Raw genomic sequence first — 27,838 nt, forward strand, 5'->3', positions numbered from 1 at the left:
TGCAATCCTTCTTCCTTTTTTCTTATGGCTACTGTGTTTTCCCTCATTTATAGTTCCCAAATGCTGTGCAAATACCAAAGCACTACATATCTGCCAAGTAGCATTTATTTGGATTTAAATAATCTACAAGAATGCCTGTCCATCTTGAAGGTCTTAAACTAATGTCTTTGTGTGGTTATATTGGGTGGAGTCCCCTTGCTCTTCTCCCCCATTCCCTAAACTCACACCCAGACACACACAAAGTCGGATATTGTCCAAGCACTCACTCCCTTCCTGTGGTTTGCCTTTATTTTTAGCTTGAGGTCGGGCTGTATTTACACAAAAGAGGGGCTTCTCAGCAGGACTTCCTGGTTTGTTCTTCCTTTCTCTCCCTCTCACTGCCACTTACTCCTCCTCCGAGAGTCCACCAGGCTTTCACAGTCCTGAGCTGGAGCTGGGGGAAGCTCAGCTGATCCGTTTGCGAAGATGAGTCCGTGGAACAGCTCTGCCTCGCACCTGGGGAGAGCGATGGGAACCACAGCCCGAGCGCTTCGCAGCTGGCTGGAGCGAGAACGGGATGTTTGCGGTCCGGGAACGCTCAGGGTTCGCGTTTGCTCGGCCGGGTGCTGCCATCCGTGGCAGGATAGTGGGCTCTGGTGTCGAGGAGGAACTGGGAAACTTAAGAAGTGGTAGTAAGTTAAAGAGAGACCCCGTTCTGCACACCGGCGTAGCCTCAGCGTAGGAGCCTCATCTCTAAGCTGATGGCTGGGGCTCTGCCGGGGGAGGCAGCGAGCCTGAGCCCAAGCCGCCCCGGCGCGGAGCCAGTTTCGGCCACCACCACTTCTGGCAACGGCGTTTTAACAAGCGAGCGGCTGCAGTTGCATTTGGCGGCTCTGGCCCCGTGCAGCGGGCGAGCGCGGCGCCCAGGTAGCTCCTCAAATCACGCGGCTCTGCGCAGCTTCCCCGTGCACGGCAGGGCAGAGCCAGCCTGCGGGCTCCTGGGGAGCCTTCGGGTGCAGCACGGACGTGTTTTAGGTGCCTCCAGGGCCCATCTGCCTGCCAGGTGGGGACTGGTTATACTGCAATTTTGGAATTCATCCTAAATCCTGTCTTGGATCTGGCTAGCACTTCCATTGGTAATGGGTTGTGTGTCCCAGGCTGAGATCTCTTAAATGAGCTGGTTTCCCAGTACAGTGGAAAATCCAGGCTCCTTTTAGCTGTCTCTAGCTGGTCACCTTAAAATTCAGTCTCAGTTGCAGCAATGGAGACTCCCCTGTTCCTGCTGCAGTAAAGCCAGGGCAGTTCTCACGATGGAGAGACCCGCCATCACGAAGAAGGGAAAACATCCGCGTTATCCCTCTATCTAGACATTGCTTGTTGTTTTTACCAAATACACCGGCTGTGCTGGAAATCAGACGGTGCTCCACTTCTTGACACCCGGCTAGGACCTAGTGCTTGCTGCACTACTCAATAACAGCTTTCAGGCAAAATAATAACGCGGTTTTCTTTCGGCTTGCATACCTTTGCACCGTGATCCTGTAGGTCCGTGTTTTAACATCGACCGTATTTATTTTGGGGGGAGCAGCGAACGCATGAGGCGGAACGCTATATGTGATCAGCTCCTCAGAACAGTCTGTGAAACTTTTTGGCATCTTCATGTACAGAGCATTAGAGTCATGGAAAAAGAAGATAAGACTGCTGTTAATGCCCGCACTTTTATTTTCCTAGCATATCTCTACTAATTTTTGTGTAGGGTGACTCCCAAATACTCCCTTCAATTAGGCGCCTGCTTTCCTGTTTTGGCAGTTGCTTTCAGGTACCTGTTAAAACAGGGCGGCTGTGGGTGTCCGCGGGCGGGTGGCCACGCGGTCCCGCCTCGCTCTGCTCGCGAGGTGAAAGGCATCGCGATGTAAGCAAAAGCGGCCCACCGGCAGCCTCTTAAAACGCCTGAAACGCTCTTGGGGGGAAAAAAAGCACGAGGATGCTGTCGTGGCGGCAGGATGACGCGGTGGGAGGGCGCGCGCCGGACCGCCGGGGCTTCGGCTCCCCGTCCCCATCGCGCGGCGGGCGGCTCGCGTGGCCTTGCTGGGATCCCCTCGCCCGGCCGATGCTCGTTTGGCGACGCCGCTGCTGACGGACCGCGCAGGGAGGGCGGCTTCGCGTGGGGCTGCTTCAGCGCAGGGGCAGCCACCGCCGTTAAAACGATCTGTGTGCGAAACCGCTCCAGTGCTGCAAGGAACCTTAACGTGGGGTCTCGAGGGCTTTGATGGGTCGAATTTATTGAATAAATTTGCACACCCATGTATTTAACGTGGAAATGATCGCAGCATAATCGGAGGCTTTTCCTTGGCCCGGCTTGTTTAATTTTATTTTTGGGCAGGAGGGGTGTGCCCCAGTTTTATAAGAGAGGGTACAGGAAGGATGTGTGTGTCAGAAGATGATCTGCAGCTAATCCCACCGGCTTTATCCAGCCTGATTGCCGACTTCCTGGCTTGAAGCACATCTGGAAATTGGCATCGAATTCCAAGCAGAAAGCACCGCGCGCGCGGCAGCAGAAAATCCCGCTTTGCTACTGAACGAGGTAGACACCGGGGTGAATAAAAGCAGGAGGCTGCTAATGCGCTCCTTATTTATTAAAAAGCACGCGATTGGTTTCCCCAGGTTTTTCCAATTATAGCGCATTGAATGGAGGTGACATCAGTTTTGAGCGGAGGCCAGCCTATTCAACAGTCTGGCGAAGAAATTTATTAACTGGTTACCTGCCAATTGTCTGGGTTAGCGACTGTGGTACAGATGTGTTTTGAAAAGTGATAACATTGTTAGGGGCCTTGTTTGGATACGGACAGGAAAGCTACACTGGTCTCTCCAGGCTCTCTGAAGTAGGTATTTAAAGCAATTTGTTTTTTTTAAAAAAAAGAGGAAAGAAAAGAAGAAGGAAAGAAAAAAAAAAAAAAAGAGGTTGACCCGTAACGTTTTTTGCGTGGTTCATTTATGCTCTGACCCTCCTGTTCCTAGGTAGGTTTCCTCCTTCCTCGCCCCTGGTGGACACCCGGTGGCAGGACTTCGTTGCGCAGCGGCGGCGTGAAGTTGCCATCTCTCCTGCCGGCTGCTGCACTGCGTTTTATTGCTTATTGTTTGATTGCTTATTGTTTTATCGACTGCTTTTAATGGGGCCAGGACCAATTTGTGAGAGTGTCTCCATGCCTTCCTGGCCTGTTGGCACTGAGGGGTTTCTGTGCCAAGACTCAACACTTGCAGCATCTTCCACAAAGAGGGCAAGGAAAAGGGTACCAGAGCAGGTCCCCTTGGACTGTCACTGTCCCTTGCACCCTCTGGGCCACGCTGAGGATGCTTGAAGCATTGCACCATGCCGGGTGTCCTGGGTGAGGAGCGGGGTGCTGTTTCCCAGGCCGGAGGAGTTCGTGCTGAAGCCTTTCCCTACAGAAGAGAGTGAGTTTGGGTCTCGCTCCACGACACAGCTAGTGATTTTCCTAAAATGGATAGGACCTTAATATTTTGGCAGTTCCTCCCAAATCTGGGAGGAAGTTTGGCCAAACTGGCCGAAGTTCAAAATTTGTTAAGAAGAATTGACTATCAAGGTGTGATTGCATGTCTGATTTCCTAGGGCAATCTGGCTAGAAAGAGGGCTACAAAGGAATTCAGGAGATCGTTTACTCCATTTCCACCCCGTTGTCACTCCTGATGCATGTGTCTAACCCGATCTGAAAAATTTCCGGCAGCGGAGCCTCCGCTGCATCCCTGGGGAGCCTGTTCCAGGCACAACCATCCCGAACGAAATCCTCCCTTCCTGCCACTGAAACCCACTACTTCTGGTGCTATCTCTAGAGGATTTGGGGCATAGCTTATATCCTTCCTCTCCGTGTTAAACCTTCTTGCTGCTGAAGACTTAATATGCTTCCTCTCGGTCATCTTCTCTTTAGCTTACACCATCAAAGTGGCCACGTGGAGTTTTGGAGGGATTTTCATGCTCGGAGAGCACGCTTCCTCATTCCTAGTCACCTTCTTGCGTTTCAGCCAGGGCGGTTGGTGGAAGGACGTTCTCCTTGGAGAGCCCTCCCGCCGGCGGAGCGCTGGGTGCTGGGTGTCACTGTCATCCTCTGCTCTGGCTCCTGCCACGAGCACCTGCGGGGTTTGCTTTTATCTTCTAGTTGTTGCTGATATAAACTTCTTCAGAGTAAACTGCGGTAGAAGTTAGGCTGTTGATTCACATCTTGATAGCAGCACTGTGGTAAGACACACTTGCCTTGGCCTGTTAATGCATAATATTCCTCCTAATTTCTAAAAGAAGTGTCCTTTTCTTTTTTACCGTTTCTCTGCGAGGTGACTCTAAGCTTATCTTCTTCCTATAAATTGTAAATAAATCCTAAAATTCTGTGGTGGCTTACATGATAGCTCACACAATCTGTTCTGCCTTCTGCAATCTGCTGCTAAATCCAACTCAAAAGCGGGAGGCGCATCCGTGTCTGCATGCACCGGCGGGACGGGGAGGGCGCTTGGATTCGGCATGGCCCCGGCAAGACCTGCTTCCTGCTGTCCCGTGTGGACAGCCCGTGTTGTCCCTCCTGCCTCAGTCTCCCCATCTGTAAAATGGGGTAGTCATGTGCTGCCTGTGTAAAATGCAGCAATATTGCTCTTGTGAGGAAAACAAATCACTGCGTGGAAATACTAATGCATACTATCTTATATAGTAATATAATACTAGTTTATAACCAGGGCAGGCTTAAAGATAAAAGCAGTCAGTTTTGTCCCATGTAGATGCTGCTTTAACATGTCCCTTCCCCTCTTGTTCCCCTGATAAAACCTCCTCTATAGGCTATTTTAATAGCAACTTTTTTAATGCTAGAAACCTAAGAAGACCAACTAGCTCAAGGAAAATATATATCATCCCATAATCTCTGCATTTCTCCCCTGTGCTGTGTTTAAACTGGGCAGCTTTATTTAATTGCATTGATTTTTTTTTTTTGGCGCCTCTACTTAATTGTTTTCAAATGATGGAGACATTTTTCCTTCTGTTATTTCACTCTCTCAGTGTTTATTTCCAATCACAATTCAGCTGTCTCCTGAATCAGCTTCCCTTATTAAGGAATTCAACTTCTGAAGATAATTTCTGAATGCTAGATTCTTTTTCCAACCATTTCACTTCTAATTTGCATTCGTGTCCTTGCCTAAGAGAAAACTTGCATGGGACCTCAGTTCTTACCTACGGCTCATCGTGCTCTCTCCTGTCTTGCATTAACCATTTTTGGCCTTTTTTGGTTGCAGATAAGAGATTGTAGCCTTATAATATTTTCACTGTCATGGAAGATGGTGTGATGGTTCCTCTTGTTTTTCTTTTTGACTTGCGAGGGAAGTGTATTCACTGAAAACAAACAATTTTGTTAGCTTAAATGTATTCTCTGATTTAGACCGAATTAAATGAACATTTTCAAACAAAAATATCTGTTGAGGTGAGAATGTCGTGTTCAGCCATTTCAAAATGAAACAGTACGATTTTCACTACTGAATCAAAAGTTAGGGCTGTAGTTGTGTGTGTTGTATAAAGGCTAATTAAAACCACCTAAAAATAAGATCAAACCATTATTTAGGCCTCAGAATGAAAGAAATCAGTGAATTGACTAGCTGTCCCTTACAATACCATTCCCATCTGGATAACATATCCGTAACCGGGACGTGCTGGATACCGTAGTCATGAGTGTGGCGGAAGACTATAGACTGTGGCAAGCTGTGGTTGAATACATTACGCTTTGATTAACTGCTGGCTTTTGAAAGATGGAGATTCAGGTGACCTGCGCTGGACTTTGCCCCAAGCCGTACACAGAGTAGTTTGTATTAGAAACGAGGTCCCTCTAACTGGTCCAAAGGTCATTGTGTCTGTCGCTCAAATGATGCTCATTTTCCTTCAATTGTTGTGCCTTGACTCAGCCGAAATTCTGATTTCTTAAAGCTGGGTTTCTTCATCTGAGAAGTTCTGTAGACCCTCCCATGGCCGGGTACTCTGGGCATGGCTTTCAAGAAATACCGCTCCATAATTAATAATAATATCCCATTTATGCAAAGTATTTTCCTAGGAAAAGGATGAAGCAAGGGACAGGTATTTAGCACACTCACTGCAATGAATAAAGCAGTTTCCACTGGCTGGTTAGAATGCTGCTCAACAAGCCAAATAGCAGATATCACATTGAAATAAAACGTATAGTAATAAAAGTATTTTATGCATTATGAGAAGATTGATGATTAGTATTAAATAACATGATGGATAAGTGGACTTTATAAGCTTGAAACACCTTTATTAACACCCTCTATAGGAAATCTCTTTCCTTTCTTTTTCCCTAGCTGAACTTGCAGATATTTTTATCTGCAGAAAATGACCATTTTTTTTTTTTGCTATTTTGCAGGAAAATAATTTAAACATATCAACCGCCAGTGCAGGCAGAATAGGTGCCAAAAGCTCTACTAACTGCTTCTGCAGGCACGTTCTTAGTTTGCTATCCCTGAACAGCGGTGTGTGTTTGGTTTTGAGGATGAGGAGCTACCTGTGTGGGGTACTTTGCTCTCTGTTTTATTATATTTACTATATATTATATTTACTATATGTGAATGTGTGTATATATATACATATACATACACACACACACATATATATATACATACATATATATATATATATGCATATGGTGGTTTTTCCACCTCCGGAAGCCAAGGCAGAGCTGAAACAGTCAGAAGTCGCTGTTAACCGCTGGAGTTAGTCTTCTGCCCCCTTCGAGAGTGAGCAAATAGGGGGGAATTAGCATCTGTTGTCCTCCAGCTGGGGCTCATGGTAAGTGCATCCTGGCTGTCAGAAGCTCCGGGTTGGGAGCCTGGATCTGTGCTCGCTGCCTGGCGGTTTGTGAGAGACGGCAGAATTTTGAGAAGATCGGGTCACCTGGTTAGCTCGGCGCAAACACTGGAGCCCGAATGAACCAGTTTGTTCGTCTTTGTTTCATTTTTAACTCGTGGCCAGACCCCATTTCTGCAGCTCTGCCCGCTTTAGCCTTCCTCGCAGCGGAGACACCAGCGCCCTGATACCTCGTGGAGACGGTGGCCTTGCCACGAGAAGGTCGGGTCTGGTGCCTGCGACGTGTTTGGGGGCTCCACCGAGCAATTCACCCCTGGAGTCGGACACCGTGTCCCCCTCCTCAGGGTCTCCGAGCCCCGTGACCCACCAGTCCATGCTTGGTAGGTGGGGAGGCTGCAGATGCTTGGATTTGTGCAGCGTAGAGAGGGCTGATGGTGCCCGAGTGGTCCTTCCCGGCAGGTTGCTGCAACCCGGCCGCCCCGCGGCGCCGCTGCCCGGCGCTTCGGGGCGATTTCGGCCTCCGCGCTCGTGCCGCCGCCCGGTCCCGCGGGGCGATGCGTGGTCCCGTGGCGGCGCTGGGGTGGCGCGGCGGTTTTGGCCCGCGGCGGCGGGTGCCGCGGGGGAGCGGGCCGCGGCGGGCTCGCCGGGGCCGGCAGGAAGCCGCATTGTGCGTCGCCCTGAGCCGGGAGGTTTGGGAGCGCGGCGGCGGGTCGGAAAACAGGGACTTGGAAGGAACAAACACTCGCGGCTGCAGAAGGGCGGTGATTTCCTTTCGGGTAAACACGTCATTAATCTCAGGGAGCACATTCTTTTCCAGCGAAAGATAAGGGAGTCGAGTTGCCTTTTCTCAGGGCTGGGGCTTTGGAGATTGTTTTCGCTGCGGCTTTCGCTCCGCCAATTACAGACTTTATATAATCTCTCGTTTGGGGTTTGCTGTGCTTATTATGGGGGCAGAGAAAGTCTTGGACGAGGAAACTCCTTTTCTTCTTTCTTTAAAAATGTCCCGAACCTTCTTCCGTTCCCTCTTGCCAGATTTTTCTTTTTTTTTTTTTTCAGTAGAATCTTTTTGTTTTTTACTACTTGCAACTCTGCTGAATTTGAAACTTAAGTATACTGTTTGTCCCGATTTATACAACTGGAGAACTGGCGCCCTAAGAAACTAATAATAACGATCACGTAGAAGGAGCTCTGCTCGTGCACTATGAATGGAAAAATAGCTATCAGCTCCCCCCAGGCCCTCTTCCCTCCCTCCTGCTTCTCAGTTTTATTTTGGTATTTTTGAGCCACTTGTGGTCTGAAGATGCCTCTTGACTTGGCCAGCAAGGCCCTTGGAGATGCCAGATATGGTGCTGAGCTCTTAATTTTCAGCTGCACCATGCTGAAGGTGGTGGGACAGCAGCAGGAGAGCAGCTCTCTGCGCTTGGGTTGTCTGTGACTTGGGATCCAGCTGCTTTGAACTGGGATTTTGTTATGTACCCACTAGCAGCAAACTGATTTTTCATAGAAGCACTGACCAGCAGGTCTAAGGAAACCGTTTTGATATTAAATGTGTTAAACTGCAATTTAGGGATGAAATTACAGAGGAAATCTAGGCCCCTCCTGTTCTCCTCTTCTCATTTTTTTTCTTTTAAGGAAAGAAGCTGCTTAGGACTCGTAGCAGCATGTGCGCCGCGGTGTTGGCTGCAGTCAGCAGAGCGAGCCCCATCCGGGAGATGTCTGGTAGATCTTGGAGGTCTCAAGCTCCGTTTCTCCCATTTCTCTCAAATATTGTTGTGGTTTGAGCAGTTGCTTTGCAGTCTGTTTGTACTAATCTGCCGATGTATCTGTGTGGCCACATACCATCATTTTAGTTGCATAATAGCTGCAATTTTTTCACTGCATAATCTTTCATCTGCAGTTATTCCTCTATTTTTTCCCATTTTAAGCCTCTCAAAGGAGAAATGCTGACATTATGGGAGCTGTCAGCAGGTAGGACATTGCCCTGCAGTCTGTGAGCTGAATCGAAGGCATGACTTCATTTGTGACATATAGAGGGCAAATCTGTGGGGACACCTATCAAAAATCTCATATTTCTCCTCACCATCTTTGGCTAGACTGAACGTGCACCGTCTCCAGGTAAGGAGCTGTGTTACTGCCCAGAAGTCCAGCGTGCGGCTATGTGTGTCCATGCCCCTGGCTTGTACAAAACTTGCACTGATTCAGTTCTTCTGGGCTTGCAGCATTATGCAGTGGTGGCTCAGCCAGGTGTGTAAAGATCCAGCATAAATTAGAGACCCAGGACCAGGTGACAGGAACCAGTTTGTGCAGCCTGGGAATAACAGTGCATGCTTAGCCTGGCATCTTCTATCTGTGTTTGCACTGCGGGAGCTGGGCCATATGTTGGTTTGGTGAAGCCTGCTGGCATTTTGAATCTCAAGCGATCAAGCAGTGTTTGCCTTGAGGTCTCATGGGATCCGGCTGCCTGAACTGCAAAGGTTTGAGGGGAATGAGGCCCAGCGGGTTAGAGAAGAGGCAGGCAGAGCAATAAGCTGTGCTTGGGAGAGGTGAGAGGTGGGAGAAGCTGGCTGTTCATGGCAGCTGCTCTGGTGTGCCCTGGAAAAGAAAGATGTCTTCACCATCAGCCCTGCAGGTCCAGCCATGGTATGACCCGTGTGTGTCTTTGCTTCATGGCACATGCAGCCCACTGGCTGTTGCACAGGGGCTGCAAAAAGGGCAACCAGAGTTTGGTGAATTTGGTCTCCGGGGTAGATCAATCCACCACTGCCTGTCAGCAGATAGGGTTATACAGAAATTTAATCACTTTCCAGTCTGTTCCATCCATCTCCAGCTTGGCCTCCCTGTAGCTTTGCTCTTTCTCTTCTCAGTCTACCAGCCAAATCTTGTATTTCCAAGGGCAAAGCAGATGTCCTGAAAAATACTAAAACATTTTTGAATCTTGCATTATTTTGGTGAAGATCATGTTTACTCTGTGGACCTGGCAGTTCAGCTCTGCCTTTTAAATTGCTACAATGAATCAGTTACAGGAAGTAACATCAGATTCTCCTCTATCGGTCTGCAGCTCTGCCTCCCTCTTACTATTTTTCTTCACAAACTTTCTGCATTTTTCTTGCACATCTTCCTGTCTGGCTTTTCTGTACCAGGCTGGCAGCATTATCAGTGTAGGTGGTAGCGTTTGACTTTTCTGAGGGAAAAGATTATGTGGTTTCTGCTAAGTTGTCATTTTGTGTGCTGCCTGCATGCATGTGAAGTGGGAGAACCTCAGGAGCTGGAAAGCAGCAAGCTAAGCAGCTGCAAAGTAATGGGTGCAGAAGGGCCCCAGCCTAAGAAGAAAGTCTGATATTTAATTGTCAATGTAGCTTAAAAAGTCCAAACATAGGAAGTCAAGTGTGTGCACAGAGGGATGTGGAGGTATGGGGTTTGATGCTGCATGACTTTGATTTTTTGATACTACTGGAGAAGGTAATTAAAGCGTTACTCATGACTCCCATGTGCTCTTCATGCCTTTTTGATGATAACAGTCTGCTGGAGATGTGCAGCATTTTAAATGACCTTCCTTGGATGTGCTGCATTGTATTGTTCAGCCGTGGTTGAGGTTAACTGGGACTGTTATTCTCTGTTTTGATGTCTGGTGGACAGATCATCCAAGGACAAACTTCTTCCACAAGCAGTGGAAGAATTAGTACTACAGGATTTTGGAAAGAGAAGTTCAATCTTTCTGTGCTGAAGAGCACTTTAACATATAGGCTCCCATATGAATTAGTTTGATTTAGGCCATCCAACAGTCATCAAATAGACCACAACTCCTGAGAGTTCCCAACCTGACAGAGCTTGACTTGGTCGCTTGGAGGTTAACGTGTCCTAAATCCTGGCTCATACATTACCCTCAGCTAAGAATTTGGAGGAAAAACGTGAGTATGTTGCTGGCAGGAGGGAATGAAGCTTTATCCTACAGTGAAGGTGTATGTTCAGGTGAGGATTGCAGCTGCAGTATGAGCTGCGAGCATAGTTTGTTTCTTCCACGCTGACTGCGCCTGGGGTACATGCAGTGGCTGCGCCGAGATCTTGCTTCATGAGTGCTGTGAGCTTGGACAGGTGCTTTCTTAGTGGTAACTGATTGGAATGACTGGATTTTGCAGCTTTGGATTTAGAAATGGAAGAAGAAGGGGGAAGGAGAGAAAGGAGATAATTATGTCAAGGATATATAATTACTCTTTGGCTCTCTACATCTTGCATCACACAGGATCCTGAAAAGATCTGGGAAATGTGCTGCAAGGCAAACATTTCCAGCTGTTCCACTGAAAGCAAATCTCAGCAAGTGCCTCCCTGTGGCCTTCCAACTGGGAATATTGGGGGCTTGCTTATTGAGCCAAACAAAAAGCCTCACTGCTTCAAGCCTTCATCATCCACCTTTGTATTTAAAATGTCTAATCACAAGCAGAGCGCAATATGTGGCAGCCTTCTAGGAGCTGTTCCTCAAGGTGGTTTTCCATTTTTTTATTATTTAGCTCCGTGGTCAGCCTACCTTGGTGCCAGGGTTTACTTAACCTTAATCTTGTGAACAGGCTTATTGAATTTGGCCAAGACCGGACTAATCTGTAATGAGCTCCAGGTTGCATGAGTCTTGGCAGAATGGTTATCCTCTGTGCAGTTGCATAATGGCCTGACCCCATGTAACCACTGCTTGTGCTGGCAGCGTCTTCAAATCACAGTCCTTTTCCAAGTTCTTGAAGTCCTGATCTGAAACTTCAGGCTTCACGGCGAGGCTGCCCATTAAGGTGTGCCCTGAGTGCTGAAACCTGGTGGCCTAAAAATGGCTCTAATCGACTTTTATCCTCTTCCATGGAGGAGGGGAGGGGAAAAGCGATGAGAAAATGCCAAACATTAAAAGCAGCCAGGGGCGAGGGAGAACAAAGGCACCTCCATCAGCAGTTGGATCTCAGAGAGGAAACTTCTCCCCGGAGCGACTGAGTGATGGGCGGAGGGTCGTGCCCGCTCCGCTTCCGCTTGTAATGCCGTGCGGGTGATGGGGTATGAGCCAAATCCTGCCCTCCGGGGAGGGTGTGGGAGGAAGAAGAGGGTGTTAGGGGTATGGTGGTTGGCACCCATGGGGAAAAGGGCTAGTACCCTCCCCTCTGGTTCCCTAAATAACGTGCTGGGTCACCTGGGGGGTCGTGGGGCTCCAGGCCGTGTCGTTCCTGCCAGCTTTGGGATGAGACAGGGTCAGACACATCAAGGACATCTTGCATCAAAGGCAAGTGGTAGAATTGCCTTTGAGACATTTCCCACAGCGGGGATCAGGGTTCGGGGGCCGTCTCCGCTGCGCTGCAGGGACGAGGGGTTGCTGAGACATGAGTGGTTAGTACCACTTTTGTTCCCAATTCTGGTACACTAGGGGAGCACGAAGCCAGTGGTGTTCGTAGCTGTAAATGGTAATCTCGGGGAGGGGGGCAGGTTGTGCAAGAACCAGCAGCACTGGAGGGCTGCCTAAAACCATGGTCCTGGAAACTCTTCCCCTTTGGAAATTTCTAGGTATTTTTTGTTAACTAATACGGGATTTTAACAAGGAAAAGTGTATGGACTTTTGGCAAGGCTTTTACTATAAATAAATAAAATGTGCTGGAAATTGATAACTTAGCAAACATATTCTTTATATACTCAAACATAAGGAGATCTGAACAAAATGTTTAAATTTGCAGTGAATTGGCTGGGACGGGCATTTCGAGGGAATGTGCAAGTTTTGCCACACTCAACAAAGATTTTTGGCTAATGATATGAGAGAAAAAATCCAGAAAGTGTTAAAACATTTCACTTTGACTCTGAAATGAAATACTGTGCCTTGGAAATGCTGAGGGGTTTCACCTAGATTCAAACTCTGATCTTTTTTTTTGCCTGAGGTGGTATTTTTTCATTTGAAGTTGCCCTGGAATCTTCTTAAAAAATAATAAAAAGAAAAAAATAGAATTAATCCTGAAATGAAAATAAAAGATCTTTTTGAGATTGAACAAAATAATTTGCCTTAAACGAAAATGAAGCCTTTTGTTTTAATTTGTCATAAGTCTCAGAAATGATTCAGATGTTGGTTGAATTTAAGTCAGTTTTATTCCCTTCATTTACTTCTGTTCAGCTGCTTGAGAAATCCATTATTTGCCTGCTTCTTATTGAGTATCTAATGATGAAAATAAATTGTTACTGCTTTTTATTGTTCTTTTCCCATAAGGCTGACACAGCAGAGAGAAGGAACCGGATACTTTTCCTTACTAGCATGACACGGGGCAGATATTGTTTATAGCATTTCGGCTACAGTCTTCTGCAAGCCAGCAGAAATCAGGATCATTAAAGACAGAATTGAGAGACCATGAGGTTGCATAAACTAATCGAGGACAAAACTTGTCACACAAAAATTTTGTAACGACCGATGCATGAGAAGGAAAGAATCTGGCTTGGATTTTGCATACCCAGTAGTTAGCTGGAGGAAACGATCCTTTTGCAAAAATTAAAAAACGATCATGCCTTGTTTGGAGAACATGGAGCCAAATATAGACCCTATCGCATTTCCTTCCCTCCTTCTTCCGAAGCTCGTCCTTTTGAAGTGCATTTAAATGGGATGTGGATAATTGAGTGTGCGAATGACCAAATGAGCGCTCTGTTGGTTTAACCAATTGGTCTCAGTTGCTGATTCCTGTTTTGTTTTGGATGATTTTCAGCCCAATTGCCCTGTCAGTTACAATTAGAGCCATTAATATGACAGCTTAAAGGTCACAAATGACTTTCCCCAGTCGCCTGCACAATGACAGCCAGGAGATATTCACAACACACTGTTTTCAGCTCCGTTATTGTGTGTCGATAGCTTGCTTGAATTGATGGAAATTGCAAATCATTGTGTTGAACTGATCAAAAGGAACAGGCGACTTGTTTCACAGGAGAATGATTGACTGAGAAATGAAGTTGCCAAAACAAGTAACATTTGGATGAACTTTTCTTAATTAGGCGAGAAGGCTCCTGATTCTGTATAAGGGGGAAATTTTAAATTGTTAGACTTCCTCTATCATGCTAAAGCTGCACAAAAAGGAAATAGAAGTAGGATAGAATAGGATGCATACTGTGACTTAGCTGGTATTTCGTGTGGTTAGAGTAACGGTTGCCATTGTTTTAGGCTAGGTGCATGTATATGAATAGTCTCTTCCATCCAAGATTTACGCCTGTGGGGAAGAAATGAAAAATAGGAAAGAGAACAACACAAAACTGAAGGGAATACATTTGGCTTCTTAAGTTTAATGGAGGCAAGGTCCACAAAGGCTGCCTGGCAGTTGTGCTGATCACAATTGCTAAGATATCTGGCCGTGCACATTTCCTCTCGTTTTAACCTATCTACTCAGGTTAACACATTACCATCACCTCAGAGGACAGCACCTAAGAACATATGAGAGAGGCCTGGCAATGTTCTACCTAATCCTGAAACTGGGCCTGGGTGGGAGATCTTTCTCTTTTTCGCAACTCAGAAAACTTAAGAACTATTTTGAAAGTTCTGGGTGGGAATTACATTTCAGACATTTTCTGCTCTTTTACCACTGTGCAGATGAGGCATCAAACTCCTGCGTCTCGCAGTCTCTTTACAAGTGGGAATTTTCTGGTCATGGTGTGACCAAAATAGTATCAGAGGAAATGTTGTCGGGTTGTATGTTTGGCCTTTTGTAGGAAAACCGAGACATAAGGTATCCAGACTGCCTGGATCAGTCCATCATTGAACTCTGTAGACCCAAAACCTAGCTGGAAGACAACAGTCAGTGATAGTTCACTCACAAAACAGAAGATTGTGTCTGGTGAGGCAAGGGTCTTATTTGTGACTTAGTGTTGTTTGATATTTTCCTTAACTGCTTGGATGATGGAAAAGAGAATATGCAGATTCGATTTGGAGATGACACCAAGCTGGGGAGGGCTTGCAAGCAGACTAGATCATAGGATCAGATTTCCAGGTGAGTTTACATGAACTGGGGAAGTGGTGTGAAAAGAACAATTCACAGTTTGATGAAGACAAACATCAAGTTCTGCAGCTTGGCAGAAATGACTGCATGTGCCAGTGCAGAATGGGAAACTGCACTGGGTAAACGACCTGCAGCACTGCTCGGCAGAGCAGGTGTAGAAGGTCACAAGCTGACCATGAGTTAGTGACACTGTGATTTATGCAGAAGAGGCAAATGTCACACCTGGATGTATAAATAGGACCATAACCTGCGAGATGTGACAAGTAATCCTTCCACTTTACTCAGCATTCGAAAGACTGTGATTGAAGTACAGAATCTAGACTTGGCCACTGCACTCTGAGAAAGATTTAAGTCAAAGGGAGAAGCTCCAGAAAAGAGCAGTAAGAACAATCAGAAGTTGATTTGACTTTGAGGAGAATTTGAAAGAACTTGGTGAGAAACCTAAGTAAAGGCCCATTTTAAACTGTTTTCAAGAAGCTAAAATGTGTAGGAAGATGTAAATGATCTGTCGTTCAGGCAAGAAACATCAGCATGAACTTCAACGTGGACGTAAATGATAATGTAGGAAAATACATGAATAAATTACCAACAGAGGCTAAAATCCACTTAATGGAAGATTTTTAAGTACTGGTTGGACAAACTTTTGTCAAGAATGACAATGATATATTTGATGCTACTGAGAAGCACAAGTTGGAGGTCTCCATGTTTTCCTGCTTCTTTAGGGAGAGCTGAATATTTCCCTCCTCCCACTCTCCTTGTGTTTTAATAATGAAACTTTGACATTTACGTGAAGTGCTGGTACTTTGTGAAGAATTGCTCAAAGATAGATATTTTCATCAAGCAGTTGATGGACGGTTTGCAGCCCGCTCAGAGGCTGTTGGGCACGACTTCCAGTTAAGTTTGTAAGAGTTTTGTCTGAAAAAAGGGAGTTCAAGTCTGGTTTTGTTGGATTGTACAATATACACAAATTCTCCATTTATTTCTACAGAAGCGGCACTGTATGCAGGCTTCCATTAGGTCCACAGGTCAGTGTGTTGCACAGAGTTCATTTTCTATTTGAAGAGATAGCTGGCATTTTTGAAAAAATGAGCAGCAGGAGACCTTTCTCTATCAGTATGTTTCCATCCATGTTTGGCTAACACAATGAATACAGATGTAATAGGAAACTTTTGATTATCTATAGAATTTTTCTGGGGCAACTTCAAAGCTCTCTGTGGTTAGTTATATTCTCAAACTTAAAATAGATATGTCTTGTGTTCAGAACTTTTGCTTAATTTTCCGGTTTAATCTATTGGCCAAACATCATTAATGCTGTCTTTGAGGCATGGTACAGCTTTGATGGAGTCTTTTTTTAATTTGCTCCAAATGCTGGCCATCACCCTGTGCAGTCATAAACAACATCCTGTCTTCTAATGAGAAAATTCAAGTTATTGTAGTCACATGTCTTGGGAACATACACTGTAGTGCCTAGAAGAAAAAAAGTACCAGCTTTGCTTACCTCCCATCCCCCAGTTACCACAGGCATTTGGATTATTGACAAGGAAGAGAAGTTTCCAAAATTAAGATATTCAATGAAAAATCAGCATTGCCTGGGGTGAAAATGAAGTAATTCATTTCATATATATATCTTTTTTTTTCATAGTCTGCTTTCATAAGTTGTCTTTTTTTACCTATAAGCATTTTAAAAACTTTATTCTAAATGCCCTGCAGGTTCATCAGCTGTTAGGCTTAACTATTTCTAACAAATTCAGATTTGTAGAAGAATCTGACCTGTTTGAGTTTTAAGTGTGAGATGAGGATACTTCATTAGATACCCAATAATATTCATACCCTATCCATTGCTTTCCTCTATTTCCCATCTCTGTAAAACTTTTTTGTTTAGAATTTAAGTTCATGTTTGTGTGATCATGAAAAGCTTGGCAAAAGTTGGTCCTGGAAGTGTTAGGAGTCCAGCACAGTAGAAGATATGCTAGGTTGGCATTTTTTTTCCTGTTACACTGTGTGCTTAAGCTGCAGTTTAAACATCTGTGGAAGATCTGGGAGAGGGCTTCTGGTCAGGAGGTGCAGCCCTGCGTTTCATCCTGTTTTTCAGATGATAATACAGCAATGGGATAGTCCTGGCACCGGGAGGGTAAATGCACAGCTCCACATCAGAGCAATATGTGCTTTTAGAGCACCTTACTCCTTCTCCATTGGGAAACCTGTCTCAGAGGGGAACATCCATGCTGCAACAAATGGTCTTTCTTGGCTCTGGGCTCATTGGTAACCAATATATAAACACTTGATAGCAGTTTAAACAGTGTAGACATGTCTGAGGTCTTGTCCATGTGGGAGCACTGACTGGCAGAAACACACAGTAGGGATACAGGATGAGAAGATGGTTCACGGTACGCTTCTCTTCTTCCCACCAAATAAATTGGCATTAATCATTTCAAACTGCCATTTGAAACAGCTGGTGTTGTACATGGCAGATGATCTCTGAGGGTACGACGGAGGGACTGTGAATAGGGATGTCGGTCCGTTGTTGTCCATACCTGTTCCTGAGGTTTCACCCTCAACCTCCATGTCTTCACAGAGCATGGCTTTGTTGGCTACTCTGAAGAACTGATGTTTAACAACACGCTGCCGGACTACAGCCAGGGGGAGTCCTTCTTCACTGTTTTTGGAGTGTTTTTCCCAGCTGCTACAGGTACTGTAAGTTTTATTCTCCCCCCTTTTCCTCCACAGTTGCATCTCGGAGATGAGCCAAAACAGTCTGAGTTTCTCTGTGACGCTTAGTGGGGCAAACAGGATCGGTTTTGCTGAGCTCTCATGCCCAGCTGTGGCAGACTCGTGCAACCAAGTCAAAATATACTGGCTTTCCTACAGTATCTCAGATTTTGCACACTCTTATCCCGTTCACTTAAATATGCTCTTCTTTCTCTCTGTAGTCAGAAATTCCTCATCAAAGCTATGAGTGTTGAGCTGCCATTGACTTGACTGTATGGTGCCCTCGTGACCAAAGACAGGGATTAGGCACTGATCTTGGTTAATGTTATTTGGCCACTAGATATCAAGCCTTTTAGAAAGTGCTGATCACGATTTATCTCCTAAGATTTGGGCAGCAGCTCTTACTAGGTAAACTTCATGATTTCATTTTACTGAAAGGGTAGGAAGTGCACCGGAGGACTTTACGTTCGACCTTATGGGTGGCAGAGCCAGGCCGATGCCCTGTCGCTCAAGACGCTAGCCCACCGCTCTCCGCACTTCCCTCCTCTCGGCGTTATAGATGTTTCTTTGTGCGAGGGTGTCAGCAGAGCTCGGCCGCTGCTGTCTCCCTGGTGCTGATTGCACCAGCTTTCCTGGTGTGACACTTTGTGCATGATGCAGGCTGGCAGCATGGCATGTAGGGTACCATTGCTTAGCTTTCCTGTTGACGTGTTTGTTAAACGCCAGCAGACACTTCAGTGTTATTCAGTCTCTTAGATTAGGAGGAAGATCGATGTCCACTTTCTGAAGCTGGCAATCTCTAGTGGGAATGAAATAACTATCAATTTGGGTTACAATACCTTTTGTTGATGCTGCTTTTTAAGCTGTAAAAAGTACTGATTATAAGCAGTTTCCATAGTGATGAATCCTTGGATTTTAGAATGAATTTGCAGAGGATTAGCTCTAAGCAACTAGCTGAAAGTTGTTTGCAAAAATGCTGCAATACAGCGAGACAAAATAAAAGGCTTCATGAAACACATGAAATAAAGGAGTGTTCACCTGGCATAAAAAATCACTTTGTCCTCGTGCAGACTCAATGGATATGAAGAACTGACGTTTCCTGGTCTTCCTCTTCATTGCAGCCCAGCTGCAGCAGCAGGGCTACCCAAGCTTTCTGGAGAGACCAGCCAGAGGAGGTTCATTTCTGTGGCTGGCATGGCATTTCAGGAAAAGGCATTGCTCCCTTTTCCTGGAGATCCCAGCAGCTCTGGGGACGCTAATGCCAGAGTGTATTGGTGTAGGTGGTGGAATTGCAGTGGGGGTGGAGTGGGAGGATTTGCTGTGCCCAGTGCAGCACTAGACTGCAGTCAGTACCCTTTGCGGGTTGCCTTACAGCCTTCCTGTTTTCTGATTGTTTGGGGGTAGCCAGGATAGTTGTCTGGTATACTTTAGAAGCTCTTGAATCCTCTTCCATTCTGTTGCCCTGCACAGTCCTGCAGTGTCCCAAGCCCTGTGTTCTCTTTGGCCTGTGGTCCTCCCTGACCATCCTTGGTCTGGCAAAGTTTTTGGACCAATTTTCTTGTTTAGGTTGTATATTTTTCATAGTCTACCTCTAATTTGCTTGGTCAGGGGCAAATGGCTTCTGCACATGCCTAGGGAAAGTTTATTTTCTTCAGAAACACTCTCTCCAGCTTGTCAGACTGGCTACTGCCTCCATGTATGCTTCCTCCTGGAAGACTTGCATGCCTGAACTATTGGCACCATGGAGAACTTGGCTTCTGCCCTCTTTCTTTATCATTTTTTCCTGGCCCAAGTGAGTCCCCCAGCCATGGAAACCTTCCTCATCAGTCTTGCCTGTGATGTTAGACAACAGCTTTTTCCAGCTCCCTGATTATAGAAAAAGGAATATTTATGACAAAGCTGTGTCAGAAATTAGCATGAGTGTTATTAAATGGTTCTTCATCACTGTTAATGCTCGGCTGCTAGGAAGAAGGCCAAAGCTAATAGATACAATTTATTTAAAGGCCTGGCAGCCTGTTGCTTTGTTAGTTAGCAGCAGCAATACCAGAAGCAACATTAAATATTCTCTGAAAATACAGTTTGGGGTTATGAATAATTGCTTCAGTTGCTACACAGTGTTTACATGTGCTTTTTCTAATTGCTTTGTTGTTTACCAGATTTAAAATATTTTTGTGTAGTAGCAATTCCAGTGGTACCATATAACTCAGCTATCGTTCCTGTTATTACTCTTTGTAGCACTGTAGGTTTTAGGACCCTCATGCAAGAAAATGGAGTGTTATGTTAGGTGCTCTACAAGAAAGTACTTGTGATCTGCTTAAGAAAATTTAAGGAGGCAAGAGATGGGAGTAAAGACAAATGGGGAACCCCGTGTAGTTTCAGGAGTGTTGGGAATAAAGCGTACATCTGCTAGGAAGTAGTGCAGTGCCTGTATAGATATGGACTGTAGTTCCCCCATCTCCTGCCTAATTCCCACCGCATTGCGGGTGAGAGCATCCTCCTTTCTGCGCTGCTGCGTGGAAGCAGTCTCAGCCTGCCAGCAGGAGAGGTGGGCTTTGAGACTCAAGGTGACATCTCAGAGATGGTTTTGGCTGTGGCATTAATAGCAGACAGGAGAGAGGTGATGCAATTGCCAGTGCTCCTCATGGAGGGCAGCCAGCGTCGTGCGGGAGCGTTTTGTGAGAGCGATCAGCCAGCATGTGGCCATTTCACTGGGACATCCGTGCGGGAAGGAGCAGGAGGCACTCATGGACAGTGCTCAGCAGGCTCTGCCTCCACGTTGGGCTCTTGCACCATGTCCAGGCCAGCACTGTTCTCACAGTTATTCTTGGGAAGTTCCTGTTATCCTATTTTGTGTATGAGTAGTGCTGAACTTAAAGGTCTTCCAGGCATTTCTAGGGTTTTGTTCCCATTTCTGCAATGACTAGCCTGAAGCATTGCAAACAAATCCTTTGGTGTCAAATCAAATAGAACAGAAATCCAGGGAGAGTTTCAGTGAAACAATATGATGTTTAGTTCTAAGGAGTTACTTTGAGCCAGTTTGAAATGTTAATTTGACCCAAAGCAAAATGTTCTGTTTTGCTTTTATTTAAATGTTTTGTTTACTCTTTTTAATTTTTGGCATATTCTAGTTTTGAATCTAAGATGCTCTTTGGCTAATAGGAAATTTAAAACAAAAATAGTTTAGGAAATTATGAAAGAAGGTATTTGGGTCTTTCTGAAATGAAATGTTCCTCTTTGAAGTGAAATGATTTGGCTATCTTCAGGATAAATTCTTTCTTCTCCATCTGAAATTGTTACCTGAATTCAGTTTATTTAAGTTTGGTCTCTGGGATTCGGTGAAAAGTGTTTTAGTTGTCTGTTTTCAACAGAAATAACACTGAAATGGAAGAAGTCTAGGCTAGATCTAAAAGCTACTCCTGCAGAGGCAGAGGTCCTTGGGAGACCCATTGGGGAGCCCAGTTTTGGGCTGGGGACCTAGCAGAGTTGGAGCCTGCTTGGCCCTGGAGCTGTTTCAGGTGGAGAGCTTCAGCATAATGGAAAAATCATTCCTGTCTCCAGCCTTTCATGAATTGGGAGCTAATACTAAAGGCTCTGCGTGGAAGGGATGAGCGATGCAGCACGCTGTAGGAACATATGCTGCATTGTCTAAAGACGTATGAGCCCAGACGCATCATCCTCGCTCCACCGAGCAGTTCATCCTGGTGTGACACAAGACAATTCCTGCCCTGTCCCTTCCCAGCGAAGGGCCAGTGGCTTCCACATCAATCCTAGGCCTGGGAATTTGAGAGCTCCGGATAAAAGTCCATTGGCAGTACCAGCTTGGCTATTCTCCTGACCCAATGCCCAAGTGAGGCAGACTGACTCCTGCAAACATCCTCCTTAGACTATTTTTTTCCCTATATTATTTTCTCAATTTCTTTATATTTTATTGCTATAAATCCAGCAACACTGTTGTCCCAGTTTTACAGTTGAGTGGTGGTAAGCAGGGACAGGGCCATTTGCTTCCTGGGTAATAGCTGTTTAAACCATTTCAGCTGGTTATATAGTGGAGCTGGCTTTATTTCCCAAAGTTTGTCATTGAATAATAGAGAAGTAGCTAAATGATCCAAAATATACATACAGAGGTGGCCTGAATGTGAATACATGGGCATGAAAGACTCAGATTTGCTGATTTAGATCAAAAAGACAAAAATATTTGTTATGGAAGATGCGGACATACCTATCTAGATACTTAGAAGTTGTAGGCATTAATCAACAGATATTTTTCTAAGTCATTGCGAATACTCTCTTAAAGTGCATGTTTTGCTGCCGTGAAGTGATAAGCGGACGCTCAGCTTTCCATCCGGCCAGGGCTGTGCACGTGGAAGGACTCTCAGGAGCTGCCTGCCCACATTCAACTCAGCGTTGCACAGTGACAGCAGCAGCAGCCCCAAACTGTCAATGCCGCTTTAAAATGAAATTCAACATTTCTGCTGTGCGGAGAGTAGTTTTCTTTCCTACTGAATCCCAAAGGTGTTCTGTTTAATGAAAGACGTGTGTTGTCATGTGATACAAAAAAGTAAGACAACGATGTTTGAAGCGGTGTTACTGGAAAATATCATCGTACTGAAACCCGTTCTGAAACAGACCATATCTGGCACTTGCAAAATGACAGCAAATAGATTTAGAAGTTTTGGGCTAAGTTATCAAATGATGTAAACTGGCACAACTCCATTGAAGTCTGTGGAGAGGTGCCAGCTTACATCACTGGAGAATTTGGCCCTTTTAAAAAAATTAGCTACAATTCTTATCTAAGATTTTCCATTCCTCATCTCTTGGGTGAAGGAAAAAACCTTTTATGCTTTGTAGTAAATTTTCTGGAAAATGCAGCGGGTGTTTGCGGGCAGTTGTATCTGCAATTACAAACCTTAGCTGGTGAAGTTATAAGCCAAAGCTGGTAGAGCTGATGATTGTGTCTAACTGACCATGTAGGTGGTCCCCTCATACACATATCTACTGCCTGGATGATTCCCAGGACAGGATTACACTGGGAATAGCTGCAGTGTACAGACTGTCTCAGCCATAATTTCCTGGCTGAGTTGACCATGTTTTCGCGCTTCCTTGTCCAGAAGCTTTGTCATTATCTGCTGCTTTGCAAGATAATAGCCAGTGTGGAAAATCCAGCCCACTATCTCAGTGAAACAGAAAGGTGGATAATTTTCTCTCTGGACTATCTGCAGATATTGTTACTTGAGTTCAGAAAGGATTGGCCACTTCCTTAGGGGACAACTTTATGTCTAGAGAAAGCAATGTCCCAACTTCTCTTCTTAGTAGAATTTACATTTGCAAGTGTAAACTTTTTCTTCTTATGAGTAGTTAGAGTTAATGGGAAGGCTGTTTCTGGCTATTTGCAAGTCAGATCAGTTCTTTATTTGGCTGGGAGTGACAGAATCCATTGATGATGGAGTTTGTTCGGTTTTATGAAAGGAAGCAGGTTGTTGTTTCATTGAAAAGTGTGGTGGTTAGTCTGTTGCTCACAAAAGAGCTTCTCAGTACTGATCTTTGGCAGCTGCCATTCTGTCTGGAAAATAACTTTGGGGGATTTGTAGAGAGGTATCTTTGGCATTGTGCATACTTCTATACGAGCAGATTCGTATCCGGTCGCATCCAAGGCTTAGTTGTGGCGTGGAGGAGAAAGCATAGGTATATGTGGCTGAGAATATCCATGTTGATTCTGTCTGTAATGGCTCAGCCTTTAGCAGTGAAATCCTTGATACTCTGGTGGGCTCCTAGGGGTCCTGAGAGAGGCTCTTGGTGTGCACTGGCTCTGGTCTGACCCCTAGTCATTGCAGGACAGGAGGTCATCTATCTCAGGATTCCATTTATGTGGGTGGTAGCAAGTCTTTGCTGGCTGATCCTCACTCTGTATGCATCTGTGGGAGTAAGATAATGGGCTGATCTGGGCCCTGCAGTTGTCATTGCACAGATGACTCACTTCTTCAACTTTTTCTCATGTTCAGTCCAGAAAACACCATTTTGGTGTTTCCCCAGTGCTTTGCTGAGGTAAGAGCTTGGATGAGGAAGAGGTGAGTCAAGCTCAAGCTGGAGGATTTCGAGATGGAGCCAAAAAACTGGAAAACTTGGGAAACTTGGCCAAAAGGCACATTAGATTAACAGCTGTCCTTCTGACAACAGCTTGCTGCCTTTGGAAGAAAGGTTCAGAGTATTCTCTGTTTTCTGCTTTGCCCCTGAATTGCAAATATGTCAACAGAAGATGCCTTATAGATGTTTCATTTAGCCTGGTATTTGTGACAATTTCCATGGACTTCTGCCTGCTGGGAGCTGCAAAATGAGAAGAGCCTGTAGGAACTGAGGAGCAGTTGTTGGAGTTTGGCCCAGTGGTGAAGAATCAGATGTCTGCTGGGTGGGCCCAGAATGATCAAAGAAAAAAAAAGTCCTCCATCCTGATCTGATGTATTTGGCAACATGTGAGTGACTTGTGTACGTTAACATGCCATCTTCACTCACAGTGAAGAGAGGAAATGTTCTGATTCCCACTTAACAAACAAGGAAATGGAGCTACGAAGAAGCACAGTAAGCCCGAGACAGAACAAGGAGTTGAGCCCATATTCCAGGGTTAACAGCCTAACCATTTCTCTCTGTTGGTAGCTGATCTGTAATTATGCAAAGCCTTCAGAGAAGGCACTCTTTGGGCTGAATTCTGTTGGTATAGGAATAAGTTCCCTCCCATGACTCCTGTCTACCATCTGTCTCAAGTGAAAATCCACCCAAGTGACAGTAGATTCATGTTCAGGCTTTAAAGTGCAATGGCTTGTTTCTGAACTAGAGCTGTAGTAACTTACTTGCAACCTCAGAGACTGACTTCATCATTCTTATACAGTATTAAAATGATGAATTGCTGCCGAACTTGGCAGTTGAATGGCAGAACAGCATTCAGTCCCGTGCGCTTCAGGCTGGCAGATGCTACGAGTGTTGCGGAGTTGGCGTGTTCCTCCTCATTGTTGTCTCCAGTGATCTCACCCTGCCTCCCAGCAACTGTCCCATGAGCACGGCTGACTGGCATCTGGCCCACAAGTCCTTATGAAGAAGTTAGTATGACATAGGAGGAATGAGATAGTTACGGACAGAAATTAATGTCTTAAAGGGACTCTTCTGTCCTGCTTTCAGACTGTCCAGATTCTCATAGGGATTCTTAATTGCAGATAGGGTTTTTTTTAGCTGTTATCTGAAGTGTTTTGGGAAAAGTTTTAGCATAATTTGACCAGAAAAGATGAATTTCTTGCCAAGTCTTCTATGACTCCCTCTTTAACTGTGGGCAAAGACTCTTGACCCTTCTGTACATTGGGTTCATAGACTCAAAATGGAGAATGTAATCCGTTGCTTCACGCTTTGCTCCATCTTTTTTTCCTTTCTTGCTTCCTTAGATGGTAATTTTTTAGGATAAGGACTGTCCCTGTTTGTACAATACGCTGTACTCTGGCCTAAAATAACAGTTCAGTACTTTGTTCTTAGTTCTGTCATGTGTTTTCTGTGTGACGTTGGGAAAAACACTTACCCTTTCAGTGCTTCTATTTTCCTATCTGCAAAGCAGAGATAATGCCTACTTTGCAGGGCAGTAAGTAATGCTTGCAACACCGATCTTTGGGTGGAAGGTGCCACGTACGTGCAGGGCGGTGTTATTCCATCAGTTAAATGTGCGTGTGATAATCATTAAACACGGACAGTGCGAGTCATTTTGTAATAGCTGTTGTCTCTCATGAATATGGGGGCATATAATAGAATTGGGTCTAACTGGCTGTGTCTGGGTTGGGTAATATGCCCTGCTGAATGCACTGCTGTGATGAACGGTAGCGTTTTTCTTTTCAACAATTGGGCAGCACTGTCTTCTGTGATGTTTGCTTAAAGATAAGATGGGTTTTGTTCAGATTTCTGCTTTCCCCCCGCCCTACAGCATTGTTCAAACTGGACAAAGGGTTCTCTGTGGATGTGCTAGTGGTAGCTTGTTTCCATTAAAGACATGAACAGTTACTTTGCAAGCAATAGATGGGAACCAATGTTCATATTTGTGGCAATGGAAAGAAATGATATAGCGATCATTCTGCATCAATTGAGTCAATGATTAGCTCTAAATTATATGTTATAATATATTTTATATATTCTATAATTTATTATATTAAATTATATTTATGTCTACAAAATACAGGTGTGATGGCTGGGTTCAATATGAGTGGAGATCTCCAGAAGCCTGCTACCAACATCCCCCTGGGTTCTCTGGCAGCTATAGGCACCTCGTAAGTAATAGATAGGGAAGAACTTACATTTGGAGCCTGCCTGGGCTGTGAGCAATCCATTTCATATTCCCATCAACCTTTTATTACTCAGCCATCTGGAAAATTGAAGTCTGGCTCGCATTCAAATTATCATCCGTTACTGCCACCAACTCTGGATAGGTTAGAGAAGAGATTCATTAATGCAGATATAATCAATTTTTGCTCGCCCTTCCCCCTGCCTCTGCCAGGTGGGAGGTTGCACCACTGCGCTCAGGCTGTCCCAGAGCAGAACATAAGGTTCATGAAGGCCTGGGGCATGTTGTTTCATCACCCATCATACTATCTCACTCCTGGCCCTTTTTGCTATTGATCTCAAAGCGCTTTGGGGGGGGGGGAGGGAGGAAGAAAATATGATTTTTATTACTTGGGAAAATGGGGTCAAGAGAGGTAAAATGACCTACCCACCTGAGAGGCCACTGGAGCTGAGGTGGCTGCATCTAAGAGCACTGTGCTCTCCCCAGGAAATGAATGTTAGGTATTAAAAAAACCTCAGGAGGTTCCTGCCTCTTTTCGTTGCTACCTAAACTACTTTTGAAAATACTACCTTTAATTATGTACCCGAGTTCAGACAGAAAGCAAAGCCTTTCTTAATTGAGAGGAATTCCTGCTGTAATTGGTGTTTGTTTTTCTTCAAATTAAGGGATTTCAGACAACATAGAAGTATCACGGACTAATTGACTGTGGCTGTTCACATCTCTGCTGTCTGGACTTTGCAGATAGACTAGTTTATTCCTCCAGCTGAACACTGGAAAAAAACAGAGCCATCACAGGAGAGATCATGACTGGCAAAAGGTGGAGGCTGTAAATCATAGAATCATAGAATCAGTAAGGTTGGAAGGGACCACACTGGGGTCTTCAGCATTGCTGCCAGGTCAGGGAACCTGTGCGCACGCAAGATTGAGTTATTCCCCTTACGTGCACACCAAGAGCATGCTCTAGACCACAGATTTCTGTGTCTCAGGACTACCCTATGGGTCACCCTGTAGCTGTCCCTGGTGCACTACAGTCGGTAAGTTATGTGCACAGCTTAAATTTAGGCTGATGTGCAAGAATAGCTCGTATAGAGGGATCGAAAGCTCAGCTTATAGCTATTTGGCCTGTATTGGGCTCTGCTAGTGGGTAAAATTCTCAATGGTTTTGTCTTGCTGGAAACAAATTGTTTGTCTTTGTTATTTGCAGATGGTTTCTATATATGGTCTTTGTCTTTTTGCTGGGAGCTGTTTGTACCCGTCAGTCACTCCGCTATGACTTTATGATAGCTGAGAAGGTAATGTAGTAATAACTTAGTGTGGTTTTGTATTATGGTGCTTTCAGATTTCCATCTGTGTTATTGAATGCTCAAACTTTTCCAAAAGCCTGGAGAATCTGGGCACCCATTTCTCATGGAGATTCAGGGGGATCTTCCCATTGCAAATCCCAGCATATGGTTGATTTGAACAGCTTTCCATTCACCAGAATATCCAGTAATGCTGAATCTTGGCGTAATCACCCAGTAACAGCTTTAAGAGCTAAAATATGCAAACGTGGTCTAATAATAAATGCTGTATTTTATTCAGTGTATCCTGTTGCACTGGTGAACCCTCAGACCAGACTGAAATCTCTGAAAAACCACACTGCTTATCTTTACTGAGTCAAGGAATCTTATATTTTCATATCTTATATACTGTAATTGCGGTGTGAGCAATAGGATTATTAAACTCTGGACAGTCCACGTTGGTGTATGTACATGAAGAAGGTTTGCCATGCTGTAGGCATGAACCTTATCATTGCAGGCCTTAAAAACAGAGCTAAGGATTTTAATGTTTGTCACGACCTTACCTTAAATGGAATATGGAATTATCCAAAATTCCGTGCTCACAATATTTGACACTACTTTTGTTCCTGCCACTTTTTGCTAAGGTGAAAAATTATCTCTATTACAGGGAGAAAAAAATGAGTCTACCTTCTTTAAGGCAATGTTTCTGTTATGTGAATGCGACAGG

General features: G+C 45.0%; 1 protein-coding gene across 1 annotated transcript in view; it reads left to right on the forward strand.

Annotated features, from left to right (window-relative positions):
- The window catches only part of SLC12A8 (solute carrier family 12 member 8), a 57,525-nt gene that overhangs the window by 10,311 nt on the left and 19,376 nt on the right, over positions 1 to 27,838 (forward strand). Inside the window, exons 5-7 of the mRNA XM_062578920.1 lie at positions 17,393 to 17,506; positions 25,730 to 25,817; positions 27,036 to 27,123. Of these exons, the coding sequence (XP_062434904.1) occupies positions 17,393 to 17,506; positions 25,730 to 25,817; positions 27,036 to 27,123 (290 nt within the window). The remainder of the gene's footprint in view (positions 1 to 17,392; positions 17,507 to 25,729; positions 25,818 to 27,035; positions 27,124 to 27,838) is intronic.

This window comes from Rhea pennata, chromosome 6 (assembly GCF_028389875.1).
Source record: "Rhea pennata isolate bPtePen1 chromosome 6, bPtePen1.pri, whole genome shotgun sequence".
Classification (NCBI taxonomy): Eukaryota; Metazoa; Chordata; class Aves; order Rheiformes; family Rheidae; genus Rhea; species Rhea pennata.